General features: G+C 38.6%; 2 protein-coding genes across 2 annotated transcripts in view; one reads left to right on the forward strand and one right to left on the reverse strand.

Moving 5' to 3' along the window:
• gabbr2 (gamma-aminobutyric acid (GABA) B receptor, 2) overlaps window positions 1-5,801 on the forward strand; it is a gene marked incomplete at both ends in the record, with an annotated part of 193,450 nt that extends 187,649 nt beyond the window's left edge. The window contains 2 exons of the mRNA XM_079259213.1: window positions 1,584-1,701; window positions 5,636-5,801. Coding sequence (XP_079115339.1) covers window positions 1,584-1,701; window positions 5,636-5,801 — 284 coding nt within the window. The remainder of the gene's footprint in view (window positions 1-1,583; window positions 1,702-5,635) is intronic.
• Window positions 5,802-14,708: 8,907 nt separating this feature from the next.
• Window positions 14,709-23,095, reverse strand: part of elp2 (elongator acetyltransferase complex subunit 2) — a gene marked incomplete at its 5' end in the record, with an annotated part of 31,233 nt that continues 22,846 nt past the window's right edge. Inside the window, 6 exons of the mRNA XM_079259214.1 lie at window positions 14,709-15,823; window positions 17,698-17,811; window positions 18,927-19,069; window positions 19,190-19,311; window positions 22,568-22,760; window positions 22,996-23,068. Coding sequence (XP_079115340.1) covers window positions 15,628-15,823; window positions 17,698-17,811; window positions 18,927-19,069; window positions 19,190-19,311; window positions 22,568-22,760; window positions 22,996-23,068 — 841 coding nt within the window. The 3' untranslated portion in view covers window positions 14,709-15,627. The remainder of the gene's footprint in view (window positions 15,824-17,697; window positions 17,812-18,926; window positions 19,070-19,189; window positions 19,312-22,567; window positions 22,761-22,995; window positions 23,069-23,095) is intronic.

The raw sequence follows: 23,095 nt of genomic DNA on the forward strand, positions 1-23,095 counted from the left end.
CAGGAATCCTACCATATCCAGGAAAACAACATCAATGTCAAAGTTGTTTTGTTAAAAACATTGTGGTTTTTCCCATCTCTATCTATGGATACAACTTTTTTTCCCATGTTGATTTATATAAGACACATTTCGTCAAAAGCTGCATTAAGGCCATGCTAGTTGCATTGACATGCACTGTTTGGATGCTGTTTTTCTAAATCTCTTTAATGGGAGTTGCATCTAAAATTTAGCAGAAGTCATGCTGCTACAAAAGCTACTTATACTGGAAGAGTAAAAGTTAAAGATGCAGGAAGCTTTAATGCATGTTGAAGGAGTGTGCAATGACAAAAAAAAAACTCAATATCCCAAACAGTTTTTCTTTTTTTTTTTTTCTTTTTAGCAGAAAGATTCTCTGCTTCAATTCATCCTGGAACATGTATCTGTGTCAGTGCTTTTAACACAACTCTAGGTCTACAAGGTTAGGCTTTATTCACAATGCAAACAGAACTGAAATAGTTGAGCAGGCACAGATGTCCAATGGGGCCATGGAGCGCTGAATCAGGTCAGCAAGACCTGAAAAATCTGGAACATGTGGGGAGGAAAAGGAGCGATCCATTGCTCTCCAGGTGTAGTTCTGTAAAACTAAGGTTTTCCTTATGAATCTCTTTTTACTTTTGGCTGGGATTGCTTGAAATTGAATTGTATAAGCAGCACTGTTTTTAGGATAATGAAACCAATAAAGGTGCAGTCAGTTGATAAACATGCCTTGTTAAATTATTGTTGTGCCAAAGAGTCTTTTAGGATTCCTTCTTTTGGAGTTTGGCATTCAAGCAGCCATTTTCCACCTAAAAAAAGTAAACGCTGCTTTTGACCCAACCCAGTTCATATGGATAAACAAATGTAAAAGCTCCAGCCTCTGGAAGTTGATCAATATGACACTAGCATTATAGACTATTATATGTTAGATAGCTAGAGATACGGCTTATACTTCACACATCCACAACTTAGTAATCACTAAAACTATAAAAAAACAGACAAACTGAACTGATTATAACAACATATATAATATATAAGTTATATATAAGTTAAAGTATTTTGAAGGAAACTACTGAAATTTAACCCTAAACGGACCATAGTTGCGGTGTGTGTGCCGTGCACATCCTCAGGTTTAGGAATCTGATTGCTGTGGGATAATAGCTGCTTAGCATCCAACTTTCTCAGTTGCTTCTGTATCCATATGTATCAATATTAAAGCACCACCACTTAAACATCTTCTGTGTCTTTATCTTTTGTGTTCGGATTATATGCAGAAAATATCCTTTTGGTTAATTTGTTTATTGATTATGATAAGTACCCTCAAAATTAATATATTTATCATGTATTTATTTTGAATACACAAATTATGAGTTTATTTGTTTTGCTTTTTGTCTGATTCTGAAACCAAAGTTTACGCAAACATGAGAGGCAAAAGGCAGCTGTCAATCAAATCCATTCTTGCTATAATGAATGCTGCTTGTACGTGATAAACAAAGTGTGACCATCTATTTCACATATCAAATTTTTTAAGATGTTTTGTTATGATTTGTTAACATGTTTTAATGCAGATGGAGAAAAGTCTATATTAAAAAACCACCTGGAGCAGAAACCGCAAGCACAGTGGGGCTCCATGGATCCTTCCAGAATAAACAGAGGTCCCCTGGAGGATATCAACTCGCCCGAACAGTAAGATTCTGTTTTTCTTAGCACCTCTACCCCTGTGTCCATCCCTCTTCCCTATTTTGTTAGCTTTCTCATCAGACGACGCGTCATATGTATCGCAACCACAAACAGCTTTCAGGCGGTTGCTCTGGCAACGGGGCTCTGTCAAAGCACGGACTGGCCCTATACTTTTCTCTCCCACGCCCATCAACATGCATATTACCACAAAGAGTGCATGTTCATTCTCTCACTATGCAGAATAAACTGTAACTTACTTACAATCATCCAAACAGCCATGTCACAAAAATGCACATCTGCATTTACTCATAAGACAGCAGAGTTCAGGGATGTTGACATCATTACTGGGATCGGGGACACCTAATACATCATTGAGAACGCTACATGCGACACCTCTCTGACCACAACTAGGAGTAGAATGCTGGATGGGTGGAGCGAAAGGAGACAGCAGACAAAGAGGGCACAGTACTGAGGACAGTAACAGACAGAAGATGGGCTGAAAGAATATGTTTGAAAATCTGTTTAGATAGAAAAGAGAGGAGGTAGAGGCTCACAGAGGCTTATGTAACCAGTGATTTACAGCTTGCATTGGAAGCAGCTCTCAAAATAGACAGGGAGGAGAACAGAGGTAAAGGAACACTCAGAGCTATTCCCATGCCACATGAATGTTTGATCACATGGAGGGAAGAGAGGTAGGAAAAGAGAAGGTGAAGAGAAAGAAGATGCAACTATAAAGAAGTTAGAAAAGAATCATAAAACAGTGGGATGGATACTGACATAAAAGTCACACTGTATGTGTGTAATCATTTCATGTAGCATCTGTATCACATATAATACGACAAAAAATGAAAATCTAAAACAAAAAGTATTTTATGAGCCAGTAAGATTGTATATGCATTGCAAGTAAAACAAACCAGGACAATGACAGAGCCTGAGGACCATTAATATTTCAAAGTTCATCCAATGAAGACATTTTTCTAGGTCTGTTGCTGAACAAGCTTGAATTATATTACCCACCTAATTTTTTTTTTGCATAAGAAGCATTCAGTTATGTAATTTCCTTGCAAATGGCTGGCAGTGGCTTTGGCGAGGTAAGGTGTGGAGTGTCACACCAGGCAGAAGCATGAAATGTTCTTTTTGTCAGATGATCCCAGAAGCTGGGAGGAACAGTGGATTAAAGGCTTAGTATGAAGAAGTGAATCTGAGAAGAGCACTAAACAATTACAAAAACAATGAAGAACTGTGCTAACTTCATCCGTTATGTTTACCATTTCCTGACTGTCTCAGTTTCTCACTAAACTGTTGACTGTTTAAAAGAAGATTTCAGCTCACGCAGCCCGCCGGATAAGATGCAATATTTTAGTCTTCTATAATCACTCTCTGGCAGACACAATGTTTTGAGGCTTTTAGTTCTCCTACTACCAAAAATTGAGAGATGTAGTTCAGTTTATAGTTCCATAAAATTTGCTTGATTATTAGTGTATGACTTTGGGTAAAACTGCTGTAGGAGAGAGTGATGAGGCGACAGAGACAACTGAACTGAACGCAGGTGCTGCGTTCCAGTTGCTTGCTGAGAATCAGTGATGTGATATCAAAGCCATATCCTGTATATGCACAAAATGAATGAAAAAGTATGCATGATTTATAAAATAAGAAAAAAAAAGCAAAAATAACACCTTTTGTATCCCATATGATGTACAGATTACAGGGATTGCAGACAGCAAATGAAGTCAGCTGCACTGACTAGGACAAAGAACCATATGCTCATGTGTTCTTACAGATAATAACATTTTAACCCATTAAGCACAATCATCACCTTTGAGGGTTGAAATAAATTCCAAACATATTAATCTGCTTCTAAAAAATATATATAATCAGAAAAAATGGCTTTTGTTTTCAGTTGCTGCCAAGATCAGACCCTAATGCTCACAAAACAAGAGATTATAAAGAGTGTATTTTGGTGTCAACATTATGTTTAGAAATGATTTTGTTCATGATCACTAGGATCTGTGTGCAAGGAAGCATTGCTGGTTTGAAGTTATCGTCTGTGAAACGGAGTTGGCCATGCGGGGGCTCAAAAGCCACAATCCTGCAGGTTATTTTCTAAAACAGGTTGTTTTTTTTTTTAAAGGTTATTTTCCAAAGGAGAAATGTGATCTGTAATGGTTTATATGAAGAGAAGAGTCTGACCTTGTATCCCAAGAATTTATTTTATTTCCTTAGTAAACCAGAGCAATGTCTCGTAGACTGAACCTTGCTGTTGGGCAGAAGCTGAATACAGAATCTAAAATGAGACTGGAGCCTAATTTTAAAAACTAAACTTATAGGCTGCTTTGACTAGATTTTCTTTTCCAGTCATACTAATTTGATATTCAGCCTTCAGCTTGGACAGCATGAAAAATACAGAAAACCATCATAAAAGTAGAAACACAGCAGCCCATCTGCAATGCAAAAAAAACCCAAAAATTTTAGATGAAGTCAACTACCACTTCCAGATTGTATCAGCTAATGGATATTATCTGCCTTAACAGGGTGCACATCTACTTCCTGCGGGTATTGTGTCGCAACCAGAACACAGTTGGTTAACATTGATACAATAAAATCACAACATTAGTTTGTACAGTACCTCTTTAAAGTATCGGGCTATGTATTTCACTATTACCAAAAGGGTAAAGAGCAATATTATCTGCTCAACCTGGTTTGTTTAGCAAGGTGCATCTGCAAGTCATATTGCAACAATAAATTGGATGCTAATCGTCTCCCCTTCTCATGAATGCAGTTGTAAAAAATACAGTGTCTGGGGTGTACTGTGTGCGATCTTCTTGACAAGCTTTGCTTGAAAAGTAAAATTAAATCAAATGGAATTAAGACGAAAAAAACAACAGGTAATTTCAACAAAAGGTGGAAATCAGTCCTTTGAGGGTTTGTTGGTCTAATAAACAGAAGTACAAGCAATGATTACAGTACACTAAAAATTAATCAAAGCTATTTAACACAGCCATCTTGGTAGAAATCTTAATACTTAATCTTCTAACGATTGATGACTGAAATCATCCCAGTACAGCAGAGGTTACCAGTGAATGCAACTCCATGTCAGTTCAGAGCAGACTTGTCTCATACCCCTGTAGGCATGCCACTCATGGCCTGAAGTACTGACTTTTGAGGCCTAATGACTACTGAACTGAGAAATTAGTTTCAAAAGGCCTACCTACTAACTGGGGACATTAATTTCAATACTGACACCTTAATATGTTATTATGGCTAAAATGACTGAATGTAATGTCACTTTGGAATCAGAGTAGATAAAAGCTAGAAATGTATGAAAAACTAACCGCATATAGAAATCAGTGGTGTTGCACTTTTGGCAGTTTTACACTAATTTCAGGTTTGGTATCAGCTGACTGCTTTGCGAGTATGTAAATTCTGGCTGGCTGCCATGTACAGCCAATTGCAGGAGATCAAAGAGAAATTTGGCATCTACACAGTTGCAGGTACTCCAGCTCCAAAAAAACAGTGCTAAATTGTATCTAGTACTAATATATATTGTCAAGTGAAGTTTTGGATTAGGCTGAATTGTTTTAAAATGCACAAATGTGTGAGGACACTGTATATAGGAAGAAAAAAAAGAATAAGGACATATATTTCCTCCTGATGACCTGACAACAGCACATCCAGATTTTTGACATCAGTGGCTGAAATTTTTCCACATTACAATTTCTAAACATATCGTTCTTCTACTGAGTTTCTGTCTTTTTCTGGAACTATCTACTGTTATTAGAAGTTTTACCTTTGAGTTTATCATGCTTATAAACTTTAATAGATTGAGTTCAAAGAGCTAAAAAGAAAAAAAATATATGTTCAGATATGTTGTTTAGTACATTACATGTGGTAAGTAAGTGGTACAACCCCTTACGTGATCCCTTTCCTTTTCTATCTGCAGTATACAGCGCCGACTGTCTTTGCAGCTGCCTATCCTGCACCATGCTTACTTACCTTCCATAGGAGGGGTCGATGCCAGCTGCACGAGCCCAAACGGAAGCCCTGGTTCCAGCCCAAGGCACAGACACATCCCCCCCTCTTACCGGGTGATGGTTTCTGGCCTGTGAGCTTCATTCACTCCCCCACCTGGCTCTTTGCAAAGGAGACACAAATGTTTTTGTTCTTCAACAAATAGACTGATATCGTCAGCGTATGTGCATATTTTGTCTTGAATGAGGAGAAGAGGGGTAAGAAGAGGAACGGGGGACAAAATCTCACTCTTCATACCTCTTCACCCCAGTCTCTCAAGAACTGATATCATCGTTCAGGAAGGGGTGGGTGATGACAGAGTGGGCACTGGATGACCCATAAAAACTCCTGTGATTGACATGTGTTGGCCATATGCCCCTCCCCCCTGCCTAGGCAAATACATATATGCACAGTCAGACACAGATACACACAATTACAAACACATGCACAAACATGGTGATACCCCAATAGCAGAGCAGTGGCGGACCAGCCCTAATCTTACGTGTAGCCTTATCTGCTTCAGGGGGGAATTGTCTGTTTCTGTTCCTTCTCTGTTTTATGTACTGTATGTGCTCGCGGCTACATGTGAGCTTGTCATCTAACTTTAGTCTTTCACTGCTTTAGTGATTGGATGTCAGTTTGGGGACATGGGGTTTGCAAGACCCCACTAAAGAAATCCTCCCAATCCTCTTCCCAAAGTTGTGCAGACATGTAAATATCATTTCTGGCATTGACGTACTGTAAGCTTTGTATATGCTGTCAATGGATAATTGACTGGGTTCTAAGCATAGTGCTTTCAACGAAGGCAGGGTCATTTCAAATGAAAGCTTATAAAACCTAGCACCCTAAAATTAGATACTGAAGAGATTTACATCTGTTTGTATAATCATTGATATATAAACGTATGGGCATCAAAGTCGGCCTGAAACATGGAAATGCTTCGGGGAGCCCATTCCTCTAACATGGGGGGAGATGCACGCAGCTCTTTATTCCACTTTACTAAAGTTTTGCCACTCGTTTTTGTCCAAGACTTCATGTCAGACTTTGCATAGGCGCCATATTTTAACACTTGATTTATTTGTCCTTTAAGCATGTTTTACAGATTCTAGATGCTGCCTTCCAACAGGTCTTAAAGGCTGCATATGTGAAAAAAAAATAGAGCTGAAAGATGCCATAGGAGTACTTCACAGTTGTCTTCAATGTGTGTTACATGCCAACACATGCACACATACAAATGTATGTTTAAAACCCAACAGAGCATCTTATGGATTTAGGTGTTCTCTGCATTCATGGTGGGCCAGGTCACCACACAATGGTCTCCATAGACTGTTAAGATGTCCATCTGATCTAGCCCTCACAGCTAACCAGCACAGTTAAAGGTGGTGGGGGTGTCAATGGCAAAAAGGCACAGACTTTACAATAAATATAACTTTGTCAGGGGACACAGCTGAAGAAGTGATGGTGGAAAGGATGTAGGTCTACCAGTTCCAGAGCTTGACTGAATGAAGAGGTTGACCTGAATTTCCATTCGGAGCTGTGATGGTAATAAACACATGGGAGTTGTGTGTTATAAGCCCCCAAACGACTGTAGGTCCAGTTCCAAGACAGTGATGCCACCACTGCTGGTCACAGTGATACAGCACAGACACAGGGCTTTCTTTCACAGTCATTAAAATCACTTCTCACTTAGCAACAGTGAACATACCTCAGTTGCTATGGAAATGTAATTCAGTGCTGCGGACCTTGACCCAAGAAGGCTGCATTGAGCATAACAGTCATCAAGAAAGTTTTTTTTTTTTTTTTTTTTATGTAAAACCTTTCTTCATGCAGAATAATAGCAAACAGGGAGCAATGACTCAAATTAAAAGAAAAAAAAGTTTTTTTTTTTTGTTTTTTTTTTAATTAAGTGTGAGAAGGTTTGTTCTCAACATATTGTTTCACCATTGGTGTCTTGGTTTTTGTTTCTACGGCGTTTAATGAGCGCTGTGCCTGTTGTCTTATATTGTAGCCTGCAGTACCCACACTACATACATACGGTTATAATTGCGCTTATCCATAACTGGCCACACATCTGTTATTTGTACAATGTGTTAGAAATGAAGTTAAATTCCATGCCTCAGTGGAAAGGACAGTTTGGGAAGTATATGGCAACAGCTCCACTTCAGCTGGAAGCTTCTTCTGCAGGCTGATATCTGAACATGAACATAGTCAATCGGTCTTTGGTTGAAAATGAAAGTGGAGAATTCAGTGATCGGGGAGACAAAAGAAGATCCACAAACTGTCGGACATATCAGGGTGACTCTCGACAAGAGCTCCTCCACCTTTTCCGGCCCCTGCAGAGCACAGGAGCAGGGAAACCGCGAGCACAGATCTCCAAGGAGTCACATCTTCTCCTGCACCTTCGCCAACCAGAGAACCACAGTCACAGAACATGCAAGTGAGACATTGCCAGAGGGTTGGTTCTTCCTTCAGGAGAAACAAAAAAACCAACTGCACATTTTATATATAACATTATACGTGATTGTGTACAACTTGCTGATACCCTGATGATGGTGTCCATGTATGGAATATTTGGTATTTGGCTTTCTCAAGACGGCATGAAATAAAAATGTACAATTCACAGAGGTACATCTGTTTTTGCAACTGGACAAATCCATCCTTATTCCATCCTCTCACTTGCGATTTGGTTTTACATATACTTATACTTGCAAAACCATAGATTTGGGTTATTTTGACCTCTTGGTCAGTTCACACATGTCAATGCCAAGATTGTCAGTGGACAAACTAAATATTTTCTTAGCAGCTGTTCACTGGTGGCAATAAAACAAAAGTAGCAGCTAATAATCAGGCTAAATACACTTTCCCTATTATTTAAAAAAAAAAAAAAAAAAAAAAAAGGAAACCCTAAAACACCAATACTAATTAAATTTAAAATGCCAAATATAGTTTATCAGGTGGTGGTTTTCTTTTTTTTTCCTTTTTTTTTAATATACCCTTTTTTAAAAAAGAAAATATGTTGTCATGACTCATTTCAGTCTTTCTCATGAATGAAAATTTGTTCAAATGCAAATGTTGTGGGTCAAGGGCTCATAATTATCTGTAATAAATAGCGTCATGCTGATGGTGTGTATTTGCTACAGGTCTTTTTAACTTTTCAGTTTGAAGTTTAAAGTGACATATATGATTATATTTGTATGTGTCATCATCAAGGTCTCTGGAGAACACAAAACATACATGTGCAGAAGTATAACAATATGACAAATATATTAAGTGGAGAAACACACAGGTCCATATTGTTTTGTCAGTTTGATGTGTGGAACCACATGGCATTAAGTTAAAAAAAAAAAAAAAACAACTTTAAAATGGTAAACTAAAACTATATTAAATGCAACATGTTCAAGCGGGGCAATAACTTGTTTTCTTATTACAGAAAGAATAGAGAACTATATATATATATATATATATATATATATATATATATATATATATATATATATATATATATATATATATATGTATATAAACATAAATATATGTATATGTAAAGATCTTTACATACATTCTCATTTTTTCATAGGAAATATTTCACAAATACACCACGAGGGTTATTGAAAGTCTTTTTTATTTATTTACAGTATCTGTAACAATGTTATGTACAGATGAAGTCTGGATATCGAAAAGTTGTATAAAATAAGTATCACACATGGAGCACCTAAACATTTTTGAGCCATTAGTTGTTACTGGGAAGGGGGGGAGGGGGACTTGGAAAACATTCTTCTGTTGTTGTCTGAATGTTATGGACAGCCTTTACTTTTCACATCATCGTTAAATAAAGTGCGACTGAAAAATATGCAATGTTTGTTTTTATCTTCACCTCTTGTCAGCATATTTTGACCTCCTTTGACATTATTACTGCAGCCATTAGTGTTTAAGCTCATATACAGAAAAAGCCAAAGAAATAGTTCATGTGTTAAAAGCAACACAAGTGAAATGTATTTTTGCACTTTGGGTCCACGAGCAAATGCGTATTCAGCATCTTGTCTCTTCTCTCTGCAATCAGTCAGATTTTTTGGCTTCTGTCTTATCTCTTGCTCATCACTTTTTCTCTTTTCCTTACTTCCTTCTATAATGTCTTATTGCATTTCTTCACTTAATCATCTGTGGTTTGCATTTAACCCGGCCAGTGAGATCCACGTAGGGAAAAAGAAACACTTGTTTCTCAGTCTTGGGATGCTGCAGGTTAACAGCAGCTCCAGGAACATGAATAATAATTGTCAGCATGGAATCAAAACCAGTCAGAAACACGTAGAATCGCATTGGCAACAACCTTTAAATGATCTTTTCTTTAAAAAAACTGCCATGCACACCTTTGTAAATGACTCTTCTGAGTTTTTGAGACTAGTAAAATATACATAATCCAATATAAGATGCGAAGAATTTGATCTGGATTCTAGTTCACATTTCTGAAGGTAACTATGGTAACACTTAGAAACGCAGAATCTCACACTGAAAAAAAAAACCCTTTATGACCTAAACAGTGATCTTTTTAGCAAGACGTCAAAACTGCTGTCACAGGGTTAAAAATAGATTTTCGCTACATTGTCTCTCAGCCGTTGTTTCCCCAGATGAAAGGCAGAAAATTAAAACTGCGGGAAAGTGATGCCATGCGATATGCAGCCTTGTCAACACTTAGCACTTTATTGGCACAACAAAAGGCTCAAGCTGTGAGTGTGATGCCGTCACAAAGAACGTACGTAAGAAAGAGGAATATATTTGGAACGGAAGACCTGCGTGTTGTGTTCGATGAATAATTGAAGTTCATGAGGGAATCCAGTTGGCACACAGTATGAAGGGGATGTGTGCGCTGCTGACAGTCACTGTGACTGCAATCAGGTTTGTATGTGCCTTTTGTGTCCCATTTGTATGCATGTTCTGTTGTCTTGCATTCAAACATTTAGCATGTGAATGCTTGACATGCAGGCTGTTTTCCTCCTGGAGGAGCAATGGAACAACTAAAGCAACTATGGCCTACCAGATCCTCAGCATGGCAGACCAACACACTAAAAACTGCTAAACTCTGTTCTCTGAGTGATGCAGTATGGTGTTAATGGATTTATGCATGCAAAAAAACTTAAGATGTAACTAATAAATTTGTTTGGTATCATCCACTCACCTCAGCGGGACACTGAAGGAGCTTCAGTTTGTAAATCCAGAGTTATGCCTTGGCTGCTCCTTTGTTAATGCTGCTTATTGATTCAAGTATATCCAAAGATTTAGCAGATCAGCTTCCCCAAGAAGTGCTGCAGCGTGTGCAAACGCTGCGTGACCTTCTCTCTTGTCTCAGCGGGATCATGCTGTGCAAATGGAAAGCAGGTTGATTAAGTTGACCTGGGTGTCAGTGGAAGGAAAGAGATGATGCATCTTTCTTTACTTGTGATGGCTTTGTTGGAGTAACGAAGGCCTGGTCGGACAGTAGAGTCCACAAGCCAGTGCTCCATCCAGTTTGTACAACTCCTGCACACATTTTCAGTACAGTGATCTAAACGCTGAGATCAAGAACACACTTTTGCAATATATGATTTTGCCTGCCGTTATCCTGCGAGTAAGAGGGCAAAAATGCCTTTTAGGAGATTTTTTCAAATGGACATGACAGCCAGAGGCAGAGTGAAGCAGATCATGTCAGAATCCAAAACAAAGTTTAGCCTTTGCTCCTTGTTACTCAGTGTTTGTGTACTTAACCTGTTGTAGTGCTGTACAGAAGTAAAACCACCAACAAGACTGATCACAACACGACAGGGCCATCTCCGGAGTCCAAGAAGCGTTTTCTGACCAGGATGTTTGGAATTTTACAACCCTTCCTGCTTCCTGATAAAGCTAATGCTAACACATTACCTTCAAGTTGGTCATTCTTGTTTTATTATTTATAAGAAATAGTAAAACAATATAATCTCGAACAGTTTCTGAAATGAAAAAGTTAGATATGCATCCATTATTTGGCTATTAGAACAAAGCATTACCACAATTAGCATAGATAACATTATTAAGAATCTGTTTATTGTTTTCTGCTGGCAACTGTATAACTCATAACTGTTCTTACACAACATTCATTCATTCATTTTCTGAACTGCTTATTCCAATTCAGGGTTGTGGGGAAGCTGGAGCCTATCCCAGCTGACTTTGGGCGACAGGCAGGGTACACCCTGGACAGCTTGCCAGTCCATTGCAGGGCCACACAGTTAGATGAACAACCACACTCATGCTCACACTCACTCCTAGGGACAATTTAGAGCGACCAATTAACCTATCATGCATGTCTTTGGATGGTGGGAGGAAGCTGGAGTACCCAGAGAGAACCCACACATACATGGGGAGAACATGCAAACTCCACACAGAAAGGCCACTGACCAAACCAGCCAAGGATTGAACCAGCGACCTTCTTGCTGTGAGGCCACAGTGCTAACCACTGCACCACTGTGCAGCCCTGTTCTTACACAACATTTTAAAGATAAATTTCTTTTAACACCATGTAACTTTAAGACTCTTAAACTCTTGTTTCAGACTCATTTGTTGGCACAATTCCAGGGCAATCACTTTAATGTCCCAAAGCTGAGAAAATGCACTTACAAATGTTGTGATGTTACAATTGAGTTTTGCTTTATGCACAGTGAACATACCTCACATGCTGACTAGCAGATATTCATAAACCAGTCGTTATGAATATGCACCATGAATGATTCAGTAAAGAAACCCAACTGGACATCATCAGAAAAAGGGAGGAAAAGAAAAAGGGAAACGACAGAGCAAAAGAGAAGACGAGTCAACATAAAAACCCATTTTTACTGTTGGGAGAGAGCTCAAAGTACAGGCAGGATGCAGATTTAGTTGTATTCAGGGAGTTCAGCAGTGCTTCTTTAATCTCAGCCTGTAATATGTTTAATGTTTGTCTCTCACTTCATTTTCATCTTCACTACCGACTTTTGTATTTCATTATCATTATCATTGTAAAGAAACTACAGTATATGTAAAATATATTACAGTTGTGCTCATATTTATTCACTCTTTCATTAAGAAGGGAAAAAAAGAGCTGACTGTAAAATAAGCTGAAATTGACTAAAGTAATAATAAATAAAACATTTGATGAAAATCATTACATTATTTTCTAATTCTGGTTCAATAGAATTTTTTTTTTTTTTTTTTTTTTAAAGCAAACAAATAACATAATTTATTACATATTACATCACTCATAAACTAATATTTAGTTGAACAATCCTTTAGTGTTTCTGCTACAGTCAGGTGTTTCCTGTTCCTCTCAGTCAGACTTCTGCACCTGTAGACAGGTGTTTAGTCCCACTGTTCAACAGAAAAGAGCTCTAATTTGTCCAGAATCAATTTGGGTTTTTTTTTTCTTTCCTGAACTCAAATAAATGAAAAAACAGTGTCTTATATTACTAAATTATATTTTTGCAAATTTTTAGTTATCGTTCCTTTTTTAAGTCTCCACTTTTTTGAGTGACTGTTGTAAATTCAGCCTTTTCTTTAATGAAAAGGGATGAATACATATGAGCACAACTGTATGTAAGACATGTCTAAGTGGTATAAACCAATTTGTGTGCAACTTTTAAAACGTATGTTAAAATCCTCACACTGCACATTATAAACATGTGAAACTTAAGACGCCCCAAAAGGCTGAAGTCTCAAACTCCTCATGTACTCGTAAAACCAATCTGCCTGTAAACTGATATAATAGAATTATGTTTGTGCAATTTTTAATGTGCACATGTGCAAATTCATTATGTATTTATAACGGCTTAATTTTGTGTATACATTTGTGCACACATTTCCAAAATGGTTCACAGTTTGACACATCTGAGGAAGTATCACACATGCACAATGAATAAAGTCACATTTTTTTTCCCCAAATAGAGTGCAACGGTTACAACCTGTTGCATACGGCCTTCCACCTAACATGCGCCCACCTGGAGTGTATTTTTGTGAGGTACTGAATATTTAGCAACTTTATGCGATCTTTGTTTGCCTTACAAAACCCTGAAATGTTATCATTCTAATGGTGTGGGGGCAAAACAACACAGAGATATTAATCATCCTAAATATTTACTTATTCACTCCCTTTATTTTTTTCTTTTTTTACAGTAGAGCTCCAGAGGTCTCAGCAACCTTTGTCAGTGGTGTATTTTCTGTGGCACTGGTCACCATCTTACCCATTAATCTCCAGCACACAAAAATGTCTACATGCATCTTTTCATCCCTCTTCGGCAGCTCATTATTCCAACCCCAGCTCATCGGGAGGAGTGGTCAGAAGCACACCAGAGAGGACAGCTGATGAAGCATATGCCACATATGTATTAGTATGCCAATCAGAGCAAAGAGCTCCTCACATGAACGCAGTGATGAAAACTATGAAATACTACAGATAATCACTCAGTATTTACTTCATATTAAACAAAAGTAGAAAATGATTTGATAGATAGCAGCTTTGTCCCCAAACCTCATGTCACTGTTAGAAAAAAAAACATTTCTTGCAGGAATACCTGCAACTGAGGTTGAATGATGGTTCCACATATACCAAGATATGTGATTATAGAGAGTTATGGGCAACAGTCACAATCTCCTCCAGTTAAATTTATAGCTGACATATAATGACGGCACACCTGGCTGAGTCCTCTGTAAATCTACAACATGGTTTGTCCTTGAGGACTCTGTCCCCAAAAAAGCAGATATATCCTGAACTGAACTCGACAGCAAACGTATACAGAGCCATAAAGCCATTTACCTAAACCTGCTCTAATGGCTAACATCTCTAGTTTACAGCTGCTTTAATTAATAATTCATTTTAAACATTAAAATAACTTTACAGCATTTAAAATGTTATTTGCTGCAACAATCCATTTATTAAAAATTCAGAAGATCATTTTTAGGCACTCTGGTCTGTAACTTTTTTATTTGAATCTCATTACTGTCGTTTTCACCTGCAGCGGACACGACAAAGTACAGATATCCTTTCACAGTAATAAACATCAACACAATTTTGGTGGATCTATAAAAAAGTGTTTAAGAACTGTCAAACATTAAATATCCTTTGGAAATGAAGAAACAAAACAGACTGAACATCAGCGAACAAGAACTAAAAGCTTGTTAGTTGCTGTTTCAAAGGAAAAATTGCAGATGAGATACTTAAAACCTGCTGGATACTCTGGCTAGTACTGTTGTCTGATTAAGCAACTAAATACACGTTGCTATGATCTTTACCTTTAAAACAGACGTTTTCAATGCCTGTAGGCCATTTGTATTGTATGTACCATGTATTATGTTCAAGTTCCAAATGGCATCAAACATGCAATGACAGGTATGGTTCCTATTGTGTAAAAGGAACACGTGAGACATCCAGGACTTGTTTGGAAATTGCTGTCTTGTACACTTTAATTATCCTTAATGTAAAGACAATTCAACAAACTGTTGTAAAACAAAACGTTTCATAAGTTGGTCACAAGTACGAACATTCAGCACAAATCTTAATTGCATTTCATACAGCTAGAAAAAAAAAGGCTGAAATGTTTCTGATTTTTTACTTGAAGAATTTAGTCCACAATATAAACATGTCTTTGTATCTCCTGTGAGTATGTAGTCCGTTAATATCCAGCAGTGTTTTATTCTCTGAATCGAAAACACTGCTATGGCTATTTTCACCATTCTGCTTCTACCCATCAAGGCTTCATGCAGACAGAGTGCGGGGCTTGTGCACTGTGGGATTGTCCTATGACTGACCCATGACTTAACTGGCTGTCGCTTGGATTGAATAGTTCACCATGGAGCAGCTGTGCCCTTGGTGGCCCATACAGGCCTGTGGCCCTCAGTCCAAGCAACTAGCTACACTTGAGCGACATAATAGTGTCAGTGTTGGTGGTGCTAAAGAGACCGTTTGTTGATGTTGAAGATTTTGACAGAATGGTCGACACTGGCACTGGCAAGTTGGACCCAGGAGCTCTCGTCCTCAAAATCACTCTCTCTGTCACTTTGTCCAATCCGCTTGCTGTCCTCTCGACCGGCTCGACCAGCCTTAGGCCTCCAGCGGAGTCGCTTGACTGCCAAAGCATGGCTTTGTCTACAGAAAAGATGTGTGATGAAAGGAAACAACGTTCTAAATGTGGACTAAAAAAACTACCAAATGTGTTTTATAGTAGTTACAGAACATCTCTTTCAAATGAAAATATTCAGAGATATATTCAGAAAAACTTTGTCCTTGACTGCTACAGGTTCGCCACAAGAGAAAAGGACCAGACACACATCAAATGGTTAAAACTGAAAGAAGTGGGATGGTAAACGGTCGTGTAGCTAAGCTTGTCTGAGTCAATGGCCTTCTGATACACACTTACTGTGCAAGTACCTGTCTGATGCTGGCCTCCTGACCTCCACAGATAATGACTGATACAACATAGAAACACACACAAAACCAGTGCATGACTTCTGTCCAGGGTATGGGTGGGAATCAAAATCCGGTTCTAAATTTTCCAGAGCATCAGAATCCTTATATTAATGCCGACAGGTGCTGGCCAGCTCACTGACGACAAATAAACTATTACAAACAAGCTTGTGTTTGATGCTGGAGGAGGCGATCCAGAGTATGGATACATTTCATTGAGAGCCATGACAACAGTACAAGCTTTAATGTCTGTATTGGAAATGCTAATAATAGTAACAGATCACAGAACAGTTCTATATTCATGTGCAGAGAAGTCTGCAGCCTAATCACTACTCTGCTCCTTACAGGAGTAGCACACTAGAGGTCTGCCTGATGTGCAACTGCAATATTTTTTCTTATTTTAATTCGATCTAATATTCACATTAATGGAATAACTTTCTGCTGCTGTGGATGCTGGAGAGTTTATCACTGAAGAACTGCAGGTTTTCCTCCACCTGCTGAATCTCTGTCTGAAAGCTATTAGTGACTTATTAACTTAGCAATCAGCAAACCTGTAGCCACAGGTGTTCATATGGGCCTCATAGAGGCTTTCCCAGTAAAATCCATTCTGAGAGTGAACTTTTTGCAACAGTTGTAGCGGGACGCAGGTGTATTTTGTGACGTGCTCGGTATGTGTGCAACAGGCCATGCAAACAGAAGCAAAATGAGGTGCAGTTGTGTAAATAAAACAATTAACATCATACTGTTTAGTTGTCTAATAAAACAAAGTATAAGACTGTGCTAAAGGAAAGTTCTAAAGGCAGGAGGGGGGGGGCTGCTCTAATATATTTGTAGAGGAAACGCTGCTGCAAGAATGCAGTCAGAAGCCAAACACTGGAGTTATGCATCGCTCACTTATTCATCTGATGATTTGTTGCATTTATTAGCATCACAATACAGTGGCTTGTGTTTATTTTATTTATTTTATTTTTGGTTGACTTGATGAAATCTAAAGTTTTTATAGCAAGTGATTATTTTTTTCTTTTCCAGACCAGTTTTACCGTTTTGGCATCCATACTGAAATGTTTTAAGATATTATTAATCAGAATCATTTTCTTTTTTTTTTTTGGAGTCAAAGATTCAAACATTTTTCTGACGCGTTAATCTGTGTTGTATGCTCGTTTCCTCTTGGAAAACTGCATCAGGATTTAATAAGGGAATCAATAAAAACCAGTATCATATTAATATTCAGTATCAGCAGATACCTAAACCTCAGAAATCAGGATTTGTATCAGATGGGAAAAAATGACATCAGAACATCCTTACTGATAGCTGCACAAGTATCAATAACATCTCTAGTGTCCTGACGGCTGTCGTCTCCAAAGAAAGCAACCATTTGTTCCATCAGTCTTTTGTCTTTTTCTGCCAGAACATAACAAAAAGCTTCTGCCTCACAGCAGTCATCAACCTGAAGCCAAACCACTCTCACTGTGACAAACTGCCCCATTGCATGTAATGTCAGGACCACCGGAGGCCTTTCAAAGTTGCAGTTGATAAACTTGACATGATAAGGATACGATGTGTCAGTTTCTCCACAGTGAGTCCAGTCACCTCCTCGAGCAGCCTCCTGGCCAGGTCTCCACTTGTACAGCAGGATCTTTCCACACTCCAGGCCAACTGCAAGCAGGTAGCTGTGGAACCATTGAGAGCATGCATGTGATGTAGAGCTGTAGAGCAGACCCTGTTCTTACAAACATTTGGTCAAAATGAGTGACGAGGACAAATGCTGCAAAACAGCAGTCATGAATGGGACACAATGATATCTCAGCCTGTAAGGACTTCTATCTGAGAGTAGAGATTTCCCTTGCAGGATTTTAGATTTTAATCATTCCCACCAAACAACATTCTTGCTCATTTATTGGAAATGAAAGCGATGCAGAGCTTCGCTATGTCATTCCCACATCTTTCACACATTACCTGCAAGTACCAGCACACACCCACAGAGCAGTCCAATGTTTAAATATATAAGAATTAGTCACAATATCCTCCTTAAAATAAAACAGGGGATCTGAATTCATTCCAAAGATTCTAGAAAGTATTGATTTCTCTACTGATGAAAACGACTCTGAACAGGCTCTGAAATGTAATTTAAAAAGAAAAGTTAAAAGTTACCCTTTTATGGACACCAGTAGTTTCAATTAAAAGTCTGCCAGACATTTCTCTGGGAACATTTTTCTAACATGGATCTTTCACCAAGGGTCTAATGTATGCATCGGGTTACTAATGACTCCTTCCCACAGAAAGACTGTACAACTTAAGCAATAAATCAGGTAATAAATGCTGACTTTACCTCTGATCTTGCTGAGTTTTGGCCAAGTTCTGGCCAATGATGATTATTTTGCAAAAGGTTATAATCGTCCAGCTAATAAATCGATCCAAGACCTACTCTGAACACTTGATCTGCGATGGGGTTTAGATTGCTGAACCACCTGAAGCTGCTTAAAAAGAGTGCAGTCTTGCTTATTCACCATAACTGCAATGCAGAGCCTTGATTTTTAAAACAATGTTTATGCATAAATCTTGATTGATCTTTATTATTCTGTATACCTCTAATTAAATGTATTTAATTAAAGTATCTATGGAAAATCTGAAGATGAGAAAGTTTAGCTAGTTGTGTTAAAACAAATCATGTAACAAGGCAGACAAACAAAAATCTTATTCTGGATATTTTCAGTGTATATGTAGTACATTTGATCAATAAACAAAAAACAAACATATGTGTGTGTGTGTGTGTGTGTGTGTATACCTGTTGCCAGAGCAGAGAACAGGACAGAAAGATACAGCTGTAGCAGAATCACCCACATCCAAGACAGAGGAACATGGTTTAATTTCCACAGGAAGCACATGTTCTTCAGAGCATTCCAGTCTGCATGGGCCCCACACGATCACCTACAGACCCCACCACACACACACACACATATAACTTTGTATAAAGCAACTCTGCTCACTTTATAACCTTCAAAGTAAATATTTTCATGCCTCCAAATGAAGCCAGCATGTGAAGATTACCTTCTTGTCCCTGCTGGACGTTACAAAGTACTTGCTGTCGGGGCTCCAGTCACATGACCAGATAATTCGACCGTGTATGGCTGTGTTCTTCCCCGTGTGTGCGTGCAGAGAGAAAAGGGGCTCTGCAGGGAAACAAACAGGAACAGAGATGAATTGAAAATTGAATTCGTACACAATGCTATAGTGTTATCAGCCAAACAACACAACATTTATTTTGACACATTTTATTTGTCTCTTTCTCAACAGAGAACGAGCTGGTAGTAAAACTCTGTTATGATTATTACACTATGACATCAGCACATCTAGATTCCTGCCTCGCTGCTTTGTGGTCACAGAGCCTCTCCGGAGCGACAAATAAACAGCCCAACAAGACAGAGAACCTCATTCCAGCCCTCCATTTCAGTCCGTTTTGGTTTATGACCCGCTGCTGTTTATTTCCCCGGCCTAAGTCATTTCAGACCCCAGATTGGTTTTCCTCAGAGAGCTTGTTTGTATGCTGCTGGCAGCCGCCTGTCTGTGGGTCGGCAGCACTCATGCTCGCTGCACACACAAAACTGAACTGGCATGTGCATGCAACTGTGAAACCGTGGTGTCACGGCAAAAGACGGAGAGAACCATCGCACGTGTCCGGTTTCTTACAATACCCTCCTTCTATAAAAACACTTAGATTTCACTGTGTTTTGTTCTGGACAAGTCCTCATTTTCAATCACTAGCAGGACTCTGAAGGGCAGAGATGAAATCTAAATGTAGATAAAATAAAAAGGAGAATTAGTTTTGGTGACAAAACATGGCAATATTTATGAAAGGCAACACAGATGTGATTAAACACTGCAGAGAAGAGAAGAAAACAAAAAGGGCAGAAAGGTAATGGTGTCCTTTATAAATGATGCCAGATTGCTGGTCCTGCAAGGGCAAGGTGGAGGTGGAAAAGGAAGAGAGGAGGACATGGTGAGGAGAAAAAAAAACATGTAGGAGGAGAAAATGTGTGAATAGAGGGAGTCAGTTTGTTTGATCAGCGCAGACTTCGTTTAACCTTCCGTCGTCTAGCCAGCGAGGCCGTGTGCACGCTCTTCACAATCACCTTGAGTGATTCAGCAGCCAATTCAGCTTACACACACACACACACACACACACACACACACACACACACACACACACACACACACACACACACACACACACACACACACACACACACACACACACACACACACACACACACACACACACACACACACACACAGTCACGCCTTGGTGCAGTTTGCCATAGAGCACAGAACTGGTTATCCTCTGTCAATGCAGATTAAGACTATCCGGATGAGAAACATGAGATTCTTTACCAGGTGGAGGTGGGAGGTAATCCTTTGGCTTTAAATGACATGCTCGGCTCACTTCAAATGCAGAAGTGAGTTATTTGTTTGAGTCCAGGTGCTGAGATTTCTCTCCTCAACAACAAACTCAGCAGGAACACACACTGTTTTTAACAAGAGTGCTCCTTAAAGAGAGGACATCGGCCAACAAAGGTTCCCATACAATCGAGTTCTGAACTCTCAATTCTATAAAATTGTCATCAACACATTATTCAGAGCAGAAATAGGCAACAAAACCAGTATTTCCTCTGTACCTGACACAATATTTTCAAGCTATTCTGGAAAAATGACTAAATTAAATTGATAAAATAATTAAAAAGCAAAACTAATGTATAAAAATTTGGAGTGTTATAATTAAAGCAAGGATTTGGTAGGAAACAAGTCAATGATTGTTTATCATTTGTAAGATAAATCCATCCAAAGGACTGTAATAGAACAAATAAATGTATATGTAGTGTAACCTTCTCTAGCTTTAACATTTTTTGCAACCTAGCTTACATTTGTTTATGCAATTTGAAAATTTCCTTTTTCTTTATTTTAGGAAGCAAACTGGAAATCCACAGATGAGTTCTGGAAAGCTTTCTTATTTCCATGTCTGTATGTGATCTCACACTCTTAATACTAATACTGAGATCAGAGCTCTTTGGGAATCATGACGACAGTAGCAAGACAGCTCCTCCTTGTGAAGCTGCATTCAGAGTTGTCCTGCTGTCAGCACTGTCTGATGAACAAGAATCTAAATATCTGATGTTCCTGAAACTTTAACCAACATCAAACTGTTTATGTATTTTGTATCCAAATTTGAGGCCACTCGGATTTTCTGAAGTCATTTATCAATGTTAAATATTTAAATAAAACCAACTAATATCATTTTGTATATTGAAACTTGTTGAATAAAGGAAAGTCAAAAGCAAGTTCCATCACTGGATTGTGAGCCTGTTTGTATAAAAGACAATTTGTACTCAACTCAAAACTTTAAAAAAAAAAAAAAAAAAAAGTTGACAGTTTTCTGTTCATTCATGATCCTGACATAAAACAAATGAAAAAAAGTAAAATGAGCAAAAAAAAAAAGGCTTTTTTTTTTATTTCCAAAAAAAGTCTGCAGGTTCTGCTTGCACTGCATTTTTGTCATTTTCACTTTTCTTCGTTGAAAAACTCAGATTTTCGTGCAAACTAAAGGTAAGTTGTTACTGTCCAGAAAGAAGCCGTACTCACCCCAACATCTAAAATAAGTTTTAATAACGACAAAAGAAGGCAGACATTAGTAAAATGCAACATAAACACACAAACAGGCGGATGAAATGTGTACGTTTCAAATAATATGAGAAAGAATAGTCTTTCCTTTAATAGCTGCTTTTTGGACTGATTTAAACAGAGAATCTCTGGTTCTCAGCTCTTCATAGTATTAATTAATTAGGAGTCCTTCAAATAAGCCCAGCTCGACTTGGAATTCAATTTAGAACAAATCCGCTCAGTGGGTTTACCTTATTTTAATTAATTTGAATTGGGAAAGCTGATATCTGCCAGAAGGCTCTAGTGTTGCCTTTTTTGTCTTGAAATTCAAACAAACAGATTTTTAATTAAAATAAATTTGTTGGCAAAGCACCATGACGAACTGTTATCTCCTCCAGAGCCTTGTGGTTACAAGCCTCTGTCAACCAGTTCCAGTCAACATCTGCATCCGTCCACATCCATAAATGTAAAGTTAAAAGAAACTTGATAGAAATTAATGTGACCCGTGAAATATATTTACTTTTTGTCTGTCAATGAAAGTTGCTATGACAACAAAATATTGCAGCCATTGGAGATGCTTCCGATGGATGGATGCTGCTGTAAAAAGGTTGATGGTCTGCACTCATCTTCACCTGGCAACAACATTTCTGCGTTTATTTGTACAGAACGACCAGATGTTGCAGGTAGATAAACCTTTGGAATACAAAATGTCATCCCTTCATTATTTCACCATATTTGACATTTTTTTTGTGAAATGCTGTTCTCTCTTCTCACCTGGACTTTCTGCTGTGGGCTGGCTCCGTCTCCACAGAGACCAGGTGCGATCCCTGGATACAGCCAATAGGAACTGTGCGTCAGGTGAGAAACCCATCTGGGTAACAGTCAGTGTGTGACACGACAACATCTGCAACTGACGCCACGTGGTTGTACTCCACAGCAGCACTGCTGCGTGCTCAGCTTTAGAGGCCTGGTGAGACGATGCAAATCAGTTCATCAGTGCACAATTCAAAACCTGTGAACGTGTGTGTTTCAATGAGTTTCAGTCCCCCCCACCCCGATATAAACAAGGTGACATTTATATGAGTACCTGGCTGACAACACAGTTAAACTCTACCTGCTGTCCTCTCTAATCGAATGCCCTTTGTGGCCACATGTAATTCTGACCATTACGTGTTCTGTGGTCTGGCTCTTATCACACTGACCTTGCATGCAGATGCAACCACTGTTCTGGTGCTGTCAGATGCGAGGCAGAACATTTCAAAGCCATGGCCGTACCTGTGGACAGTGAAGGACAATCACACA

This window comes from Telmatherina bonti, assembly GCF_933228915.1.
Source record: "Telmatherina bonti genome assembly, chromosome: 19".
NCBI classification, from domain to species: domain Eukaryota; kingdom Metazoa; phylum Chordata; class Actinopteri; order Atheriniformes; family Telmatherinidae; genus Telmatherina; species Telmatherina bonti.